Here is a 17,678-nt window from a genome sequence, read left to right as displayed (position 1 = left end):
TTCTACAGGAAGTGCGGAAGCTGAGAAGGATACCTGATATGACGGGACCTACTTTGCGGGGTTTGGAATCGCTCGTTTGCTTCCGTGGAGCTCGGGCTTTACCTCTACCACGCTGTGCACTCTTCCTGGGGTCCGACCGGCCTCGTTCCTAGGTCATTTGCCTGCTGTCGCGGAAAGCCGGCCTCTTGCTGCACAATGCCCCAGTTCGGACTCCTGCATGGGAGGGCCTGGGCTGCGCTGCTTGGCCAGATCCTGAGGCCTCCGCGTGTTGTGTGCATCGGGGCGGTCCGTTCTCATAGCCAGGTGAGCCAGCCTGAGATAGCTCCTGTCTGTCGGGGCAGGATCTCCAGGTCTGAAGGATGAACTCGCGGCCTGTACTCCAATAGCAATACAATTGGTTTTTTACTGAATGCCCACTATACTGAGCTTAGCGTTTTAGATGCCTTGTCATTTAATCCTCTTAGCACTCCTGAGAGTTTGGGGTTATTATTTCCATTTACAGTTGAGGAAACAGAAACTGCATGCTCAAATGATCTACCTATGGATATCGTAAAGGGACCATTTTAATATAGGTGCACAGATCCTTATTTGAACGTGTTGGGGTCAAAAACAAAAATTCTTAAGCAAAATATATGAATATTTCCACAGAGATAATTAACGACCATAAGTAGACAGTTCACATTAGAATTTACCTCAGAATGAGTCTCAAACACACAAACAACCCACACCATTTTCGGTTTTCAGAGATTTTTTGGATTTTGGATTGTGGACTTGAATTGCCTACCTTTGGAGGAGAGAATCCACCAAAGTATAGAACTACCACATCCTCTATATTTCTGGAAGGGCATACAGCCTGCTGGTAATAAACAAAATCACTGATTCTGTTTCATGGTAGGAAGACCCTTTTGTCTTTATAACAGATGCTCTGTGCTGTCATGAGCAACAGGGCTCGGATCTGTTAATTTTGAGTCACAGCATCGTACCAATCTGTTTTTTTAGTTCAATTGGGTAATCTATTCCTGTTCATTCTAAGACATGTTCTGTGTCCTTGGGCAGGCTCTCTTCTGTCTTCAGGTTACTTTTCCCCTGCCTCCAAGCCTAATGTTACGTTATTAAAAGTTATTTTCACTCTTTGAATAGGAACTGAGACCTGGAAAAGATATACTAATCCCTACCCCTAGACGGTGGGTGGTGGTAGTGGTGGGTTGATCTTTGTCTTCATTGTTTTTGGATACTTAAACTTTTTCAGACAAAGTTTGTATAGTAAAGACCTGACCTCATGCTTATTACATATATATTGCAGCTACAACACGGGTTTTTGAAAAGAGGTTGAGATTGGGGTAGATAAAATAGTGTTCAGGCTTCCTGTTGTTCAGGGCCAAAGCTCTTTGCAGGTTGGTGGTCCACAGGAATAATGACATCATAGGGCTGGCTAGTCTTGAGAGGAACCAGAGCTCACATTTCTTCTTTTGCCAGATTGCAGAGGCTGTGTTAACATCCCAACAGAAACCACATCAAGAGAAATCAAATTTTATTATCAAGACCCCAAAGGTAATTTGATTTGCCCCACCCTGTCCCATTAGAGTGCCTTGGAGGGCTGCCCTCTGTTCTGCTTGTCTTTTCTTGACCCCTTTGAAAGTCCTTTTAGACTAATTAAAAGAAAAAAACATTTTCACTATTCTTGTGGTACTGGCACTAAGAGTTATCTAAACTTAAAGAGATTTCTACTCCACACCTTAGATTATTGATGTAGTTTAACTCTTTGTCTTAAATGGACTTGTTCTCACTGTGGCTACTTTTGGTTTTTAGGGCACCAGAGATCTTAGTCCCCAGCAGATGGTTGTGAGGGAGAAAATACTTAATATAATTGTTAGCTGCTTTAAACGTCATGGAGCAAAAGGGTTGGATACCCCAGCATTTGAGCTAAAAGTAAGTGGAGAAAAAGTGCCGGAACTCCATTTTTTCACCTGCCTTCAGTTTCCCAAAGGGCTTCTAGCCTGTATTCTGGAGTCCTCCTTTGAACTGTGGTACTTTCTGTTTGACTCCTGCAGGAAATGCTCACTGAGAAGTATGGAGAGGATTCTGGGCTCATCTATGATCTGAAGGATCAGGGTGGAGAGCTATTGTCTCTGCGCTATGATCTTACTGTATCCTTCTGAGTGCTGGAGCCTGATTTATCCCTTTCCAAACCCAGAGGGGTTTGTCTGACAAAAGGGACAAGAATGACTCTGGGACTTTATAGTTCTATTGGCAACAGGGTTTACTTCTAGTTTTAAACCAGAAGGCAATTCTGCCAGCAGAGCCTGGCCTGGAGCACTGTCATTTAACTTTAATGTGTATCAGAATCCCTTAGGGAAACTTATAGAAACATAGGTTTCTGGCCTCCAGCTCCAACTATTCCTAATTCTGTAGCTGGAGTGGGGTTCATCAGTCTGCATTTCTTAACAGGCACCTGGGTAATTAAAATGCAGATGGTCCTTGACCTACACTTTAAGAAATATTGACATAGAAGTTGTAGGCAAATCGAGGTTCTAAAGCCTGACTATTTTGAGATGGTAGAGAATTGATCTGAATGGGAGGGAATGGCCCAGACTTGAAGTTCCTGGGTGATTTCTATCTCTTGCTTCCCCTACCTTCTACTGAACTTGTAGTTTTGTCAGGTGGGATTCCTTCATTTGACGCTATTCAGTATACAAGGGTGGGCAAAAGTGGTTTTACAGTTATAGTACAAATAAATAATATAATAGTTAATAAATAATAATACAAGAATAAACTGTTTTGCATACTCACAACTGTAAACCTATTTTTGCCCTCCCCATATATTGACTGCCAAGTACTGCTAAGCCTTGGGGACAGTGGGAAATAAGACAGGGTGCTTGTTCTCAGCCTAGTCAACAGGATCCAGTTGATAAGGGCCCAGTCTTCCCTAATGTCTTTACGCTGGGCCTAAGCTTTGGGTGCAGTGTCCTTCCTCCTTAACCTATTTATGTGAGGTCCCTTTTGCACGTTATATGGCCATGAATAAACTGAAGAAGATGAAACGCTACCATGTTGGAAAGGTGTGGCGACGGGAGAGCCCAACCATAGTCCAAGGCCGCTACAGGGAGTTCTGCCAGTGTGTAAGTGACCTGAAGGAGGCAGCATGGTTTGACAGTTCTGAGGGCCACAACCTGAGAACTGGCTGCTCAGTGGAGACTTTTTTTTCCTGTCTTTTTCTTTGCTGTAGGATTTTGACATTGCTGGTGATTTTGACCCTATGATTCCTGATGCAGAGTGTTTGAAGATCATCTGTGAAATCCTAAATGGATTGCAGCTTGGGGACTTTCTTATTAAGGTGAGGTCAGGGCTGAGGTCTTAGGGGAGAAGAGTGGGTTTGGCCTGCTGCTGTCCTTAAACAGATGACTCAGCCTTTAAGCCTGCAGCTCTAGGACTTTCTTAGTACACGTGTTGCATTTTATATATATATAAACAGTCATCCTGTAGAATTTCCTTTCTATCTCTTTTATGACTCAGGAGAGTAAGGACTGTCATTGTTTTGAGAGAAAGAGCATTGACAAGGCACTGGGTTACTTCCATTGAGTTCACAGGTCAATGACCGACGGATTTTGGATGGGATGTTTGCTGTCTGTGGTGTTCCTGAAAGCAAGTTCCGTGCCGTCTGCTCCTCCATCGACAAACTCGACAAGGTAAGAAAGAAGACATGCTTCAGTAGACTCCATCAGAGTTTCTGCCCTGCCCTGCCTTCAAATCTATACCCTTAGAGGAAAAATAAGGAGATGGTGGCTGGAAGTGAGGGAGGTAGGGAGATATTCTGAAGCAAGATCTGAGATTTGCTATGCAGTGGGGATTGTGGCTGGATTTCCTAAGCTGCCTATGACTTTGGTGCCTTTACTGAGTTTAGTTTTAGCTACTCATGACATACATACTGAATGAAAGTAAGATATCTTTTTCTGAGTAGAGAAAGAAGGATTGTAGGGTAGGGCTAATGTTTGAATAATTGTGCAGATATCTTGGAAAGATGTGAGACATGAGATGGTGGCAAAGAAAGGCCTGGCTCCTGAAGTGGCTGACCGAATTGGGGACTATGTCCAATGTCATGGTAAGAACCAGAGTTTTAAAGCTATATGACAGAACCAGAATAAGGGTAATATGTGTACAACTTCTACCTCTGAAGCTGTTCCTTTCTGTAGCTGTGCAAAAAGAGAGAAACATCCATCAGCTGCCTCCTGCACCCCTCCTACTAGGGACTGAACCTGCAACCCAGGCATGTGCCCTTACCAGAAATTGAACCTGTGACTTCTTGGTTCATGGGGTAAAGCTCGACCACTGAGCCACACCAGCTGGGCTTTTTTTCTTTTCTTTCTTTTAAGAAAATGAGGACTACCTGGAACACACTAAAGTTAAATTTGGATGAAACACATCTGGGTGAATAGCACAGGCTTTATTTCTCCCCACATGTCTCCCAGGTGGGCTGTCCTTGGTAGAGCAAATGTTCCAGGATCCCAGACTGTCTCAGAGCAAGCAGGCCCTAGAGGGCCTGAGGGACCTGAAGCTGCTCTTTGAATATCTGACTGTATTTGGAATTGCAGAGAAGGTAAGCTGAGTTGAATATGGACCTCCTGCTGAGCTCTGGGCTTCTCAGGGTCTTGAGTCTTGTCTGGGACTGACTGTAGCCTTGTTCACACAGATCTCCTTTGATTTAAGCCTGGCTCGGGGTCTGGACTACTATACAGGAGTGATCTATGAGGCAGTGCTGCTACAGACCCCAACTCAGGCTAAGGAAGAGCCTCTGAATGTGGGCAGTGTGGCTGCTGGTGGGCGCTACGATGGGCTAGTGGGCATGTTTAATGCCAAGGGCCATAAGGTGCCGTGTGTGGGGCTAAGCATTGGAGTAGAGCGAATCTTCTCCATCATGGAGCAGAGGATGAAGGTAGGTCCTAGGTAGGGATGGAGTGGGACTGGAGGCCTAAAAACTCTCATGTTTCTGGAGGTGTGGTTGGACTGTTTTTCTTTTCTTTTTTTTCTTTTTAATCCTCACCCAAGGATATTTTTTCCATTGCTTTTTGAGACAAAGTGGAAGGGAGGCAGGGAGGGGAAGGAGGAAAGAGAGAAACATTGATGTGAGAGACACACGTCAATTGGTTGCCTTCCTCATGCACCCCTACCAGGATTAGGGATCAAATCTGCAACGCAGATATGTGCCCTTGGCTGGGAATCAAACCCTCAACACTTGAGTTCGTGGGCTAACACTCTAACCACTGAGCCACACTGTTCATGGCTAGACTGTTTCTTAGGATTCTTTTTGTCCTGTTTTTTTGGAGTTAACTGGTGCAAAGGAAGTTTTTATTTTACTTCTTTCTCTTTTATCAGACTTTTGGTGAGAAGATACGGACCACAGAGACCCAAGTGTTTGTGGCCACTCCACAGAAGAATTTTCTCCAAGAACGGATGAAGCTAATTGCAGAGCTTTGGGATGCTGGGATCAAGGTATGGTGGAGCTAATATTCGTGCAATGTAGGTATATGTGGAGTTTAGGCACCAGGCCCATTTCTACTTTATGCCTAGGGTGGAACTCAAGATCTTTCAACTCTTCACTAGAGTGTCTTCTTTGGGTAGGAGGGCTAGCTACTTGTTTCTTTGGAAATGCTCACTCCTGGGGCTGGAGTGGTGTAGTCACTTCTAAATCCCCTACTCTACCTTTATCTTTTTCAGGCAGAGCTGCTATATAAGAAAAACCCTAAATTACTAACGCAACTACACTACTGTGAGAACATGGGCATTCCACTGGCAGTCATTATTGGTGAGCAAGAACTGAAGGAAGGTGTCATCAAGCTCCGTTCAGTGGCCAGCAGGGAGGAGGTGAGTGGGGCAAAAATAGAAGGGACCAAGTGTTTCTACCTTTTTTTAATTTAAATTATGTTTTTATTGATTTCAGAGAGAGTAAGGGAGAGGGGGAGAGAGAGAGAGAGAAACATCAACGATGAGAAAGTCATTTATTGGCTGCCTCCTGCACAACCCCACTGGGGCTCCAGCCTGCAACTGGGGCATGTGCCCTGACTGGGAATTTAATCGAGATCTCCTGGATCATAGGTCGATACTCAACCACTGAGCCATTGCTGAACTGTCGTTTCTACCTTTTTAAGATTCTTTAAGAAATATGTTTCTGGCTGAGGAAATATCTCTAGAATTAATAGTGATAAAGATGAATGAAGACCCACCCTAGGCAACCATTGTAGTCAATGATACTGGCTGGGTGGGCAGAAAAAGGACATGAAATTTCAATGGGTATTTTGAGACTAATTAACAAAATAGACATAGATTAGGCCTTTGAATTCCTTTAGTCTTGAAGACGTACATTCTTCAGGTCAGCTTGTAGCCCACACTACTCCCTACTGGTTGCATAAGTAGTGGGAGCGATACAGAATAAAATGAATCTGGAAAAGCAATGGCTAAGTAGCTAGTATCACTTTCTAGTTGGTCACATGAGGGTTCTCTTATGTTTCAGGTGGCCATTAAACGGGAAAATCTTGTGGCTGAAATTCAGAAGCGACTGTTCGAGTCTTGATCCTTTTCTTATTGTCATCTGCTGCTCTTTGTAGAAAATGTTTCATCTAGGACTGAGTTCCTGATGGGCTTCACAACTGCTGGCCAGGATGGGTGACAAGTGCCTCTGTCTCCTCCATCCTTCCTGGGTAAAGAACTGTAGAAAGCCCTGAGGACTCCTGGGCTATTCTGAGCAGCTGTTCTGCATGGGTGCAGATGGCTGGTATGTGAAAGAGACATGCTGTAACTGCAGAGACTGATGACAGATTTCATGTGCCATTGAATGCTGCCAAGAGGTGCTAAAATGCTTGCCATGAGCAAGGCTCTGGGAAAGTCACTTCAGGCTGAGAGGATTCTGAACTATTGAGATCAGAAGTTAGATACTTAGCCTTCCACTGTGGCTTCTGAATCAAATTCTGGGGAATTTGTCCACAACCTGCTGTTGGCCTGTCCAAGTTTTGGGGAGACAACAAGGCGCGGCAGTGGCTGCTATCTGCTTTGTTTGAGGACAGAGATGCTATCTCAAGGGCATAGCAGTGCCCATATTGATGTGGAATGTCTCTAGCCCACCCACTGTTAATAGCAGGGTAAGGCTGTTTAATAATCTTGAATTTTGAACTTAATAGGTGACCTGACCAAGATTGATCTTTTGAGATTTTGGAGACCATTTTCTGTGCCAGAATCTCTGCTCTATTTCATGTCCTGCCATGGAGATTGCTGTTCTAGAAGTGGTTGGATAATATATTAAATAAAATATTTAATGTAGTAGTTTGGGTAGTTTGTTATCAAGGGATTGTTTTGCATAGGCCATAGAAAATGCTTGAGTATACACTGGAGAATTCTAATCTTGAGCAAGGAGGAGTAACCTCCCTGGGGTGATGCTCTGTATTCAGTGAAGGAAGCAGCCATAGTTTCCCCTGCAGAGTTTCCTCCACCCTAACCCCAACTTGGAGATACACTCATGTCACTAAATCAACATATAGTGAGCCATCTGCCAGAGTTCACTCTAGAGTGTTGCTGATAACTGGCCTTCCCAAGTGAGTTAACCATAGAGTGATAGCATTGCTTCAAGATAAAGAGACGAAAGTGCAAAAAGCGTCTCCAGTATGGGTTGGGAAGGCTGCAGCCTTTGCAAACACTTCGGTGTTGAAAATGTGGGGGCATATCTTTATTGCATTCTGGTAAATGGGGCACCTGAAGCCTTAATAACAGCGCTCAGCCTTAAATAAGGTTTAGGAACTCTCGGCAATATACGCAAAATTAATTAGACTAGAGGGCACTGTTCCTCGTTTGTAAAATAGATGAGTTTAACAGCTCTTCCATGGTTATTTCCGAAGGCTGGGGCAATAAATGTTTGCAGGCGCCCTTACTTCCGTGTTGCTTCATACTCTCCCTGCGCATGCGCCAGTTTCTTGGAGCAGAGGCGGGTCTGACTAGTCTGTTTTTGTAGCCCTCCAGTCTTTAGCTCGCTTAGAACACGAGACTCACAGCTTATTGGAGGATAACCTTGCTTTACGGCTTAAGGTTTCTTTTTACGACATTTTCCGGCTTCCCATTCACTTCGCGGTGAAGATGGCGTCGGGCAGTGGGGTAGGTGTTATGTGTGTAGGAAGAGGCTTGAAGCGGGTGGAGGGTAGGGGGTGGTTTCTCCGCGCGGAATATCCTACACCGGACTGGCTTCCCGATACCTCCTTGCGGTTCTGGGGCCCCATAACGCCCTGGCGCAGGGTCAGTAGAATCGCGGAGGTTTCCCGGGTTGGGGGTCCTGAGGCCACTTCATTCTCCTGGTGCGGTCCGGGGAGGCTTCGCTCTCGACAGGTCCCGGGGCCGCCTTGCCGGGGATGATGCGGTTTCTTCAGGCGTTGGCCACGACTAGCGACGACTCCTGAGCGCTTCTTATCTCCACAGACAAAAAACTTGGACTTTCGCCGCAAGTGGGACAAAGATGAATATGAGAAGCTTGCTGAGAAGAGGCTCACGGAGGAGAGAGAAAAGAAGGATGGTGGGTGCCTGCTCCATCAAGGGCTAAGGGTATCGTAGAGGCGTTTCAGTGCTTGGAGAGGCGGTGGGGAGTCGAAATGCATTTTCCTCTTAAACGCTGTGTAACCTGTGGCAGAGCGCAGCCTTCCTGGTCCTCGATTTTTTTATTTTTTTTTAATGTATAAAAGCAAGGAGATGGACTGAAGTGATTTTAAGGTGTATTCCAGCTCTGTTGTGCTGTGCTTCCTTGCCCTCCCTTTGCTTGGCTCGTTTTAGTACTTTCCTGAAAAGAGTGGGATCCTTAGTAGTGACAGAGAAGTCAAGAGGAGTATTTTGCTGCTGCGCATTACTGTTATTGAAGAATCTCGGTCTTGAAATTACTTAATGGGGAGAAGAACATTGCTGGGCCAACCTTTTCCTGTAGTCTGAGATGAGTAAGGATACTGGACAGGGAAGGTTTGATTGTTTCTTGCTAGTGTTTAGTAGTGCTGTTTTCTGTGCCTTGTACAATGTCAGGGAGTTGGTGCACCTCTCCAAGATAGATATTGCACTATACAAAAAGAAATACTGGATTTTTCTCATTTGTTTTCAAACTTATACATTCTTCTTTCACTTTACTTCCATGCCACTTTGCGCACAAGAGCCCTTTTGGTTTTCATGTAAGTTATATAATAATCGTGTTTGGCATGTAACAGGTAATTCCTAAGTGTTAGTCCCCTTTTTAAAAAATTCCCCAGGTCTCAGAAGATTCCATTCTGTGTTATGTTTGGAATATCTGAAAACATTATTGAGTGTCCTTGCTCTTTTTTTAAAAGGTTGCTTTTTGTAAAAATTCAGAACTTCTCCCTTCAATTCACTTTATCAATGAGTAGAAAACATTGCTTTTAGACTTGTTGGCTTTAAAGTGGAGAAACGCTCTAGTGAGTTAAGGATTGCTTATAATTTTTCCTGTTCAGATTATCTGCTGCTAGAAGTACCTGTTGTGTCCTTTGCTTCAGGTTTCAAAAAAGAAATGAGAGTAAACCTCTGGATTTGGGGTTTCATTCATATCTTTTCCTTTCTGGTTAAGGAACTGCAATATTGAAGAGACTTCCTTCCCCATTATATTTCAGGAAAACCAGTGCAGCCAGTCAAGCGGGAGCTTCTCCGGCATAGGGACTACAAAGTGGACCTGGAATCCAAGCTTGGGAAGACAATTGTCATTACCAAGACCACACCACAGTCTGAGATGGGAGGGTGAGTGGCTTTTCATCTTTCACTGTAGCCAGGAGTAGGTCTAATAGACTGTGTTGGTTTTAGGAAGTGTTGAGGAGGGTTCCTGGCTTCAAGGTAACAACATTGTTGCCTGTAATTCCATCCTTAGATTTATTTTGCCTTGTCTCCCAATGTCTCAGGTTAACATTATAATATTTCTAGGGGAGGGTTCACTCTGTAGGCTTCTTCATATTAGCACTGTAAGTTTTACTTAATATCTTAAAAGGGTTAATTTGTTCTCCTGCCAGAAGGAAAGGACTACTGAGGAGAAATTAGGTGGAGCTTGAATGGGATCCTAGGAGCTATTGATGATGAATAAGGCAGTTGAGGTTCCAGACTGGCTGTAAAGGCAGTTAGTTATGGATTGCTTAGTTGTGCACTTCCTTCCTAGACCAAGACTATAACCTATAGGGAGAGGAGTCCCACAAGAACTCTTCATTCTTCTGCCTGTTCTTTTGTAGTTAGGTTTTCCAGCAGGAGGGCAACACAGAGAGCAGAGTGACAGTTCTCTGACAGTTCTGTTGTCATTCCCCTCTCTAGAAGTAATCTATTGTTATGTAAATTAACAAATTAAACCAAAACTTAGCAGCATAAAACAACAAATAGCTTATAATTTCTGTGGGTAAGGAATCTGAGAAAGGCTTACCTAGGTGGTTCTGACTCAGGGTCTCTCGCAAAGGTGCAGTCAAGGTGGCTGCTGGGTCTGTGTTCATCTGAGATATAAGTGGAGCTGGAGGATCTGCTTCCAGCCTCTGCCACATGGCTATGGCTTGGCAGCCTCAGTTCTCTGTTCCATGGGCCTCTCCATAGTCCTTAGAACAAAGCAAATGGTTTCCCCAGAGTGAGTGATCCACATTGGACAGACTGAGACAGAAGCCATATTTTAAAAAATTTTTTATAACCTAATCTTGGAAGTGAAATAGCATCACTTTTTAGAGAGAGAGGAAAGGAGAGGGGAAGAGAGAGAAAAACATCGATGTTGGAGAGAAACATTGATCATTTGCCTCCCATACTCTGATAGGATAGAACCCGCAACCTGGGTATATACCGTGACTGAGTTTTGAACTGATGACTTTTCTATGCATGGGAGACACTCAACCAACTGAGCCACACCAGCCAGGGCAGCATCACTTTCGACATATTGTTGATTACACAGACCAGCCCTGGTACAAATTGGGAGGGGACTACACACAGTAGAAATATTAGAGGGTGGGGATCATTGTGGGCCGTCTGGGATGTTAGTTGCCACAATTTTCCAAGAGTTAAGGCTTTATGGAAATGAGAAGTACCTCCTTCTAAAAAGACTTTTTACCTAAAAATAGGAGTTTCTTGGTTGAAAACAGTACAATCTTTACAACCAGATTTGACTCAAGTGCTATTTCTTTCTGTTTGCTAGATATTATTGCAATGTCTGTGACTGTGTTGTGAAGGACTCCATCAACTTCCTGGATCACATTAATGGAAAGAAACGTAAGGCTTGGAGGTAGTTTGTGACTGGGGCTGGGATCAGGCTTTGGAGTGGGGGGTGGGGGTAAGGGTGGTTTTTTTGGGGCCCTTTCTTTAATGCCTGGGGAATTCTTCAGTTGTTTCAGCACAAGCCTTTTGGGGTGGGGGGAGGCAGAGAGATAAGAAACATAGATGAGAGAGAAACGTCGATTGGTTGCCTTCTGCACGCCTTCCACTGGGGATCAAGCCCATAACCTAGGCATGTGCCCCAGCCGGGAATCGAACTGTTCACCTCTTGGTTCATGGGTTGATCCTCAACCACTTAGCCACACTGGCTGGGCGCACAAGCCATCCTTTACTTCATTATCTAATGTTTCTAGAGGCTATGAAGTGAGACACTGTTTTAGGTGCTCAACAAGCCCAAACCATGGTCTTCTGGGCTAAGCTATCCCCACTGACATGCATCTCCTCAGTAAGGGAAGTTTAAAGCCATTTGTATCCCATTAATCTGGGGCTGCTGGTTCTGAGAAAAAGTAAAGCCAAGGGAAATTTTTTTAAATCTATAATTATTTTTGCTATATGTTTTATAAGAAGGTGTTTAAAAGGAAAATGTCAGCAGGAATCATTTGAGATCTTGATTCCTGGCATATGTTGTCAGTTCGGCCTAAAGAAACTCTTTAAAAATTTCTCAAAAAAAAAAAAAGTCAGGAAAAGACTTTGAAGGTGCTGAGGATATTTTGATGACCGTAACTTCATTGTTGACCCCACCCAGATCAGCGAAACCTGGGCATGTCTATGCGTGTGGAACGTTCTACCTTGGATCAGGTGAAGAAACGTTTTGAAGTCAATAAGAAGAAGATGGAAGAAAAGCAGAAGGATTATGATTTTGAGGAAAGGATGAAGGAGCTCAGAGAAGAAGTAAGGCTCTCCCGTCCTCCCCTCTTCCTTCCCTCAGCCTGGAATTTTATGTTAGGGAGCACAGGGAGGCTAACTTTCACTTTTTTAAAAATCAGGAACTGGTATTTATTATCAAATCTTTTTTTAATTGATTCTAGAGAGAGAGGAGGAAGGGAAAGGGAGGGGGAGAGAGAGAAACATCAGTGTGAGAGAAATATCGATCCGTTGCCTCCTGACCCAGTATGTGCCTTGCCCGGGGAATCAAACCAAGACCTTTTGGTGTACGGAACAATACTCCAACCATCTGAGTCACCCGGCCAGGGAGAGGCTGACTTTCTCATTCCACTGCTGCCCCCAGAGTACAGTTCTGTCTTCTGAATTTCTGTATATTAGGGAAAACATTTATTGCCCTTGTTTGGGACTCTCTTGAGTTGAAGGAAATGGCTCTAAACCTTTCTTTTTTTCCTGGATTCCCTGAGCCAAATTTTTTACTACAGGGGCGATTGAAAATGTACCCAGTCCCCAAGAGGCTAGTGGACTAGGCTGGCTGGATCAGAAATCTGTTTTCTCCACTTACTGGCTGTGAATCTTGGGCAAGTTATATAAACTGTCTGTACCTGAGTTTCCTCATATTAGAGATCTTAGTATATAATATACTTAAAGCACTTAGACCAGTTCCTGGCATGTGCTACATTCCCCAGAATGTTAGTTGCTATTAATTGGTTTTGCTCCTACAACCTTGTTAAGAACTAGAAATGAACTGGAATGTAGGATTGAGACGTGCTCTCCACGGGCTAAAACTTCTCTTTCTTGTTCTTTATACTCCTTACTGTGACTTTTCCTTTGCTTTTGAAATTTTACTTGTCTTTAACTATTTTCTCCTAAAAATAGAAAGGAATCTTGAAGCTTATCTGTCTCTTTCAACAATGTTTGGCTCAGGAGTCTGAACTGATTCTGAGTGATTTCCCCCCCAGGAGGAAAAGGCCAAAGCCTACAAGAAGGAGAAACAGAAGGAGAAGAAAAGGAGGGCTGAGGAGGACTTGACATTTGAGGAGGATGATGAGATGGCAGCTGTGATGGGCTTCTCTGGCTTTGGTTCCACCAAGAAGAGTTACTGAGGCCTTCTGTGCTTGGCCCTTTGCTGGGCTTAACTTTGAGTGGGGGGGTGTCATTTTTTGAGGGGAGTACTTGGGAAAGTTCTTCAGAGTGGCAGTGGGGATGGCTGGGGAGGGCTGGTGTTTGTGATTTCCTTCTACCTGGAGAGAGAGAGCACAGGACGCAGAGGGAATGCTGTGGCACGTTCCTTCAGCCTCAGTATATCGCTCGAGTCACAGGACCTCTGCCCATCTGAGTTCCCAATAAAGAAAAACCTCTTCTGAGGCTACTTTCCCAAAACTTTCCCTGCATCTTTCCCTCTTCATCTATCCAGTCTTCTCCGAGCATCCTACATTTATTCTGTGTTCTGCCTTTAATTTTGACTCTTGCTTGGCCTGCAGCGGAAAGGTTCTCTGGGTCCTGTTTCCAGTTGATACCATATTCTTGACCAGCCACCTCCCCCACTTCCCTCATTCCCCACTGTGGTCCTCTGGCCACCTGTGCATGCATGTGTACTTCTGCCCGGGTCAGTAGTATGTGTGGGTGTGTGTGCATGAAATCTGTCACATAGAGGGAGCCTGAACTAAAACCTCAGAGCATTGCCGCCTTGAGGCCTGATGTTCTTGGCTTCCTCAGTGCATGTAACAGGAAACTAAATGGGATGAGTGCTTGGTGTGGTTTTTGTCTGCTGAGTTTTTTAACCTTTGTTTTTCATATGTAGACTGTTCAGCTATTCCTGTTTGTTTTATTTGATTGAGGATTACTCTGTTTTTGTCTTCCTTGTGAGCAGGCTCTTGGAAGAACCTGTTTGATGCAAAAAAGATAATGGGGGAAAAATACCCTCATATGGGAGCCCTTGGGTCTCAGAGGCTGTTCAACATGTATAATAAATGGCATTGATGGGCCTATTTCACATTTGGTGGGAACACTCCATATTTTTCCCTGTGTATTTTTTTTCTTCCCACACTGAGGATTTCCATATAGAGTTTTTTCTCCCTTTATTTGAGCCCTGTCACTCTTTTTCCCTTGGTTCCTTCAGCATGAGTTGTATTTTCCTCTGATGGGATCTCAGTCCAGAGGAGTCTGAACAAAACTTTCCCTATAATTTTAGCCTCCTTTGATCTTGTTTTATTTTATTTTTTTAAATGTTTTTTTAATATGTTTTTATTGATTTCAGAGAGAGAGAGAAACATCAATGATGAGAGAATCATCAGTCGGCTGCCTCCTACACACCCCCTACTGAGGTCGAGGCCACAACCTGGGTAGGTGCCCTGACTAGGGATCGAGCCTTCACCTCCTGGTTCATAGGTTGACACTCAACCACTGAGCAACACCAGCCAGGCTGATCTTGTTTTAGGAACAGCAGAGCTCCATGTTGAATTGAGTATTTCCTTACTACTGCAGTTAGGCTAGGCACAGGGTTACTCTTGGCACTGTATACATTTTGGGCTGTACAGTTCTTTGTTGTGTGGGCTCCCTTATGCATTGTAGGATGTTTAGCAGTATTTCTAGCCTCTACTCAGTTAGATGCCAATAGCACCTTTCACCAAATTATGATAATTAAAGATGTTCCCAGGAGGAGTAGGGGTGATACCCTTCCTCCCAGCCAGCTCCATTGGAAAACACTGAGAAGCTGTCTTCCCTACTTTGGTTTAACTTGAGAATTAGATGGCATAGACTGGTTAACTAAAGGAGAAACAACTTTGATATTCCCTGGATTGGGTACTGTGCCAGGTCCCACAGATGCAAAGGGGAAACAAAGCCCTTTAAAACAAAACGTCAAGCAGGTGAATTCTGTAATAACTTTTGCTGTTTAGGTTCTGTACCCTGGAAAGCAGGCTCTATTTGGGTTAACAAGGCTGTCACCATATGGCTTGATTACATTCTCTGCCCCATGTAGTTTTTTGAAATCCTTTATGTAGCATCTAAAACACCTGTTGGTCCCCCAAAGTACAGTACTCATTCCTTTGGACTTTCATACAAAATTCCCTTGCTGTTGGGCATGTCTTTTGCCTATATTATTTCTAATGCTGAATCTTGCCATTGGGAGCTGTGAATGTGTCTCAAGGCCTGGCTGAAAGTTTGACATACGGTTTTTGTTGCCCAAATGCGGACTGATTAGTGTGTGCCTTCCTTGTCATGATTATGTGCTGTACAGGTCCTTGGGTAAGAATTGATCTTAGTGAACTGGGTCCTTTTGCTCCCCCACTCAGGGCAGGCTGGAGAAGGTTTCCAGTGAGCTGAGTTCCATTGTTCAGTATTCATTTTTCAGGAAACTAAGTTGGCTTCAAATCATCTCTGGCACAGTGGAATATTACCTCTGGCCACCTCTACTAAAAAGCAATTCTAAATTCCAGATTCTCTTAAATTCTCTTGGGACTGGCAAGTGGTTTGAGTCTCCAAGAGGCCTCTCTAGGTCATGGGTATTTGGAGGGACTCAACTTGGTAAGTTGGAAAAACAGAGGAAGGCGGTGGGATGGAAATTTAGGAGCACAGAGCAATCCCAGAGAACTCAAATCTCTAGAAGAGAAACTTCATTGATGTTTGTGGTCCCCCTGAAATTCATGGAAACTTCATTCTGGTTGAGGAATATGCCTGTGACTGGCCTACATATGTTCACTTATTCAATGCGTGCTGAGATGCTGAGCATGTCTAGGCTCATAGTATCTTCTAGGGCAAGGCATTGAGGCCCCAACTATTGTGGAACTTTACATTCTGGTAAAATGGCCATTTACAGTATTTGGGGAACAAAGATCAGTATTGCTTCAGATGATTCTGTGGCTTCAGTCACCTCCCATAACCCCCTCCAAAAAATTTAAATGTGAAGAATCTTTAATCCAGCAATTCTACTCTTAAGTATCCTAACATACTTGCTTATGTGTACATGTATACATACAAGGATGTTTACTGCAGCTTTGTTTTTTATAATAGCAAAACATTTAAGATAAAACTGGCACGTTTATACTTGGCTATAAAGCTGTCATTACTATATATATATATATATATATATATATATATATATATATATATATGAATTAAATCTATATTTACTGGTGAGATCTCCAAAACATACTGTTAAGTAAACAAACACAAACTACTCAACAAACTGATCCCCAATTAGCACTCCCCAGTCAAAAAACTTGTATGCCCTGCCAGCATGGCTCAGTGGTTGAGCATTGACCTATGATTCAGGAGTTCTGAGCTTCCAGCTTCCATGGATTCCTGGTCAGGACACATGCCTGGGTTGTGGGCTCCACCCCAGGCGGGGGACCTGTGGGAGGCAGCCAATCAAAAACTCGTTGTTTCTCTCCCTCTCCCTTCCTCTCTCTGAAATCAATAAAGACACTTTTTAAAAAAACAAAAACTAAATTATGAATAGTTAAGTACAGAGGTTGAGGAAAAGGACTAGAGGAATATACACTGAAATCCTAACTGGTTAACTGGAGAAAAGTAGGAATTGTGGGAAGAAAAGGGTTAGCTACTTATACATAAAAAGGTTTTCATGTGGGATTTAAAATAATTTTAAAAACTAGCAGAACAAGTAATGCTATATAACACCTGGGAGAGGAGCTATATGATATATCGGATTTAGCTGCAAAGTTCAAGAAAAGGCCTGAAACACATTTTGTAGCTTGTGAAGATTTCACTCCTATTAGGCACTGTGAAAGTTGATTTGATCACAGAGTGACGCCGTGTGGTTGTGTGCGGGAGCGCAGAGGCTGGAGATTGGTGGTGGACCAGGTGACCGCTGCGTGGTAGGAAGGAATAATCCCGGAAGCTACTATGGAAGAGCTCCCCAAGGGGGGGCTAGGGGGACCTGAGCCATTGCTGTGTGTTCTCAGATGGGCACTCACCAAGTGTCTAACGGGGGCGACGGGCGGGGGGGGGTTTGCGGGGAGAGCTGATTGGACAAGTTTTCGGGTGGTGAATCATTCCGGGTTACTTCTACTGTGGTCGATTTATTGTGACGTCAAGTCTTTCTGAGCAGTCAAGAGAATGTAATGTTAACCCTTCCCCTGGGCTGGCTTTAGCCCAGCGGTTCCTTCGTCTGAGCGTAAGCTTATTAGCCACTCTCTGCGGAGTGGTTCGAGACCCGCGGGCGCTCCCCAGCCTTTTTGCCGCTGTCACAGCTTTCTTCATTTTCTTAGTAATCATCCTTGATTACTTTTGTTTTAAGATTTCCTCCCCTGCCCAACACTCCAAAGCGACTGTGTTTCCAGCCGATTTTCAGTTCTCTTTCGACCAGGAACCAGGACTCCTTGGAGAAATGCTAATATTGGGGCAGGAAATACAGACATGAACCCCAGATTATCTGTAGTGCCAGAAAATATGGAAGTGCTAGAAAACAAACAAAACTCAAAACAAAAAACTTTTAAAATTAATTTTATGATGTTTAGTAATCCTTGTGGTTTTGTTCCAATAGTTACTGTATGCTTGTATCTTTTTTAATGTCCTCAAATTCC

General features: G+C 43.9%; 2 protein-coding genes across 5 annotated transcripts; both read left to right on the top strand.

Annotated features, from left to right (window-relative positions):
- Window positions 1-6: 6 nt before the first annotated feature.
- HARS2 (histidyl-tRNA synthetase 2, mitochondrial) lies at window positions 7-7,911 on the top strand. Of its 3 annotated transcripts, none has more exons than XM_081134856.1 (13): window positions 7-303; window positions 1,477-1,551; window positions 1,810-1,929; window positions 2,052-2,147; window positions 2,994-3,119; window positions 3,227-3,334; window positions 3,588-3,686; window positions 4,006-4,099; window positions 4,467-4,594; window positions 4,688-4,930; window positions 5,371-5,487; window positions 5,713-5,859; window positions 6,506-7,911. In XM_081134856.1, exons 1-13 carry the CDS (start codon window positions 196-198, stop codon window positions 6,563-6,565), a joined length of 1,521 nt encoding a protein of 506 aa, XP_080990982.1. In that variant the 5' UTR covers window positions 7-195; the 3' UTR covers window positions 6,566-7,911. The 3 variants fall into 3 exon arrangements, with proteins under 3 accessions (XP_080990982.1, XP_080990983.1, XP_080990981.1); XM_081134857.1 differs by having other exon boundaries at window positions 14-303; window positions 3,033-3,119; XM_081134855.1 differs by having other exon boundaries at window positions 14-303; window positions 2,964-3,119.
- A 123-nt stretch (window positions 7,912-8,034) lies between these two features.
- ZMAT2 (zinc finger matrin-type 2) lies at window positions 8,035-14,146 on the top strand. Of its 2 annotated transcripts, none has more exons than XM_081134893.1 (6): window positions 8,035-8,133; window positions 8,452-8,545; window positions 9,636-9,759; window positions 11,174-11,247; window positions 11,996-12,141; window positions 13,095-14,146. In XM_081134893.1, exons 1-6 carry the CDS (start codon window positions 8,116-8,118, stop codon window positions 13,236-13,238), a joined length of 600 nt encoding a protein of 199 aa, XP_080991019.1. In that variant the 5' UTR covers window positions 8,035-8,115; the 3' UTR covers window positions 13,239-14,146. The 2 variants fall into 2 exon arrangements, with proteins under 2 accessions (XP_080991019.1, XP_080991018.1); XM_081134892.1 differs by lacking the exon at window positions 8,035-8,133 and adding an exon at window positions 8,134-8,271.
- The last annotated feature ends 3,532 nt before the right edge of the window (window positions 14,147-17,678 follow it).

Source organism: Miniopterus schreibersii (genome assembly GCF_964146895.1).
Source record: "Miniopterus schreibersii genome assembly, chromosome: 4".
Taxonomy (NCBI): Eukaryota; Metazoa; Chordata; class Mammalia; order Chiroptera; family Miniopteridae; genus Miniopterus; species Miniopterus schreibersii.
This window is presented reverse-complemented; position numbering and strand designations above follow the sequence as displayed.

Excerpts from the sequence above, each read along its gene's own strand:
- HARS2 (XM_081134855.1), top strand. The coding sequence starts at position 196 with ATGCCCCAGTTCGGACTCCTGCATGGGAGGGCCTGGGCTGCGCTGCTT. Across the intron at positions 2,148-2,963 it reads CTCTGCGCTATGATCTTACT|TGTCCTTCCTCCTTAACCTA; the intron begins GTATCCTTCTGA and ends CTTTGGGTGCAG. Across the intron at positions 3,120-3,226 it reads ACAGGGAGTTCTGCCAGTGT|GATTTTGACATTGCTGGTGA; the intron begins GTAAGTGACCTG and ends TCTTTGCTGTAG.
- ZMAT2 (XM_081134892.1), top strand. The coding sequence starts at position 8,143 with ATGTGTGTAGGAAGAGGCTTGAAGCGGGTGGAGGGTAGGGGGTGGTTT. Across the intron at positions 8,546-9,635 it reads GGAGAGAGAAAAGAAGGATG|GAAAACCAGTGCAGCCAGTC; the intron begins GTGGGTGCCTGC and ends ATTATATTTCAG. Across the intron at positions 11,248-11,995 it reads TCACATTAATGGAAAGAAAC|ATCAGCGAAACCTGGGCATG; the intron begins GTAAGGCTTGGA and ends GACCCCACCCAG.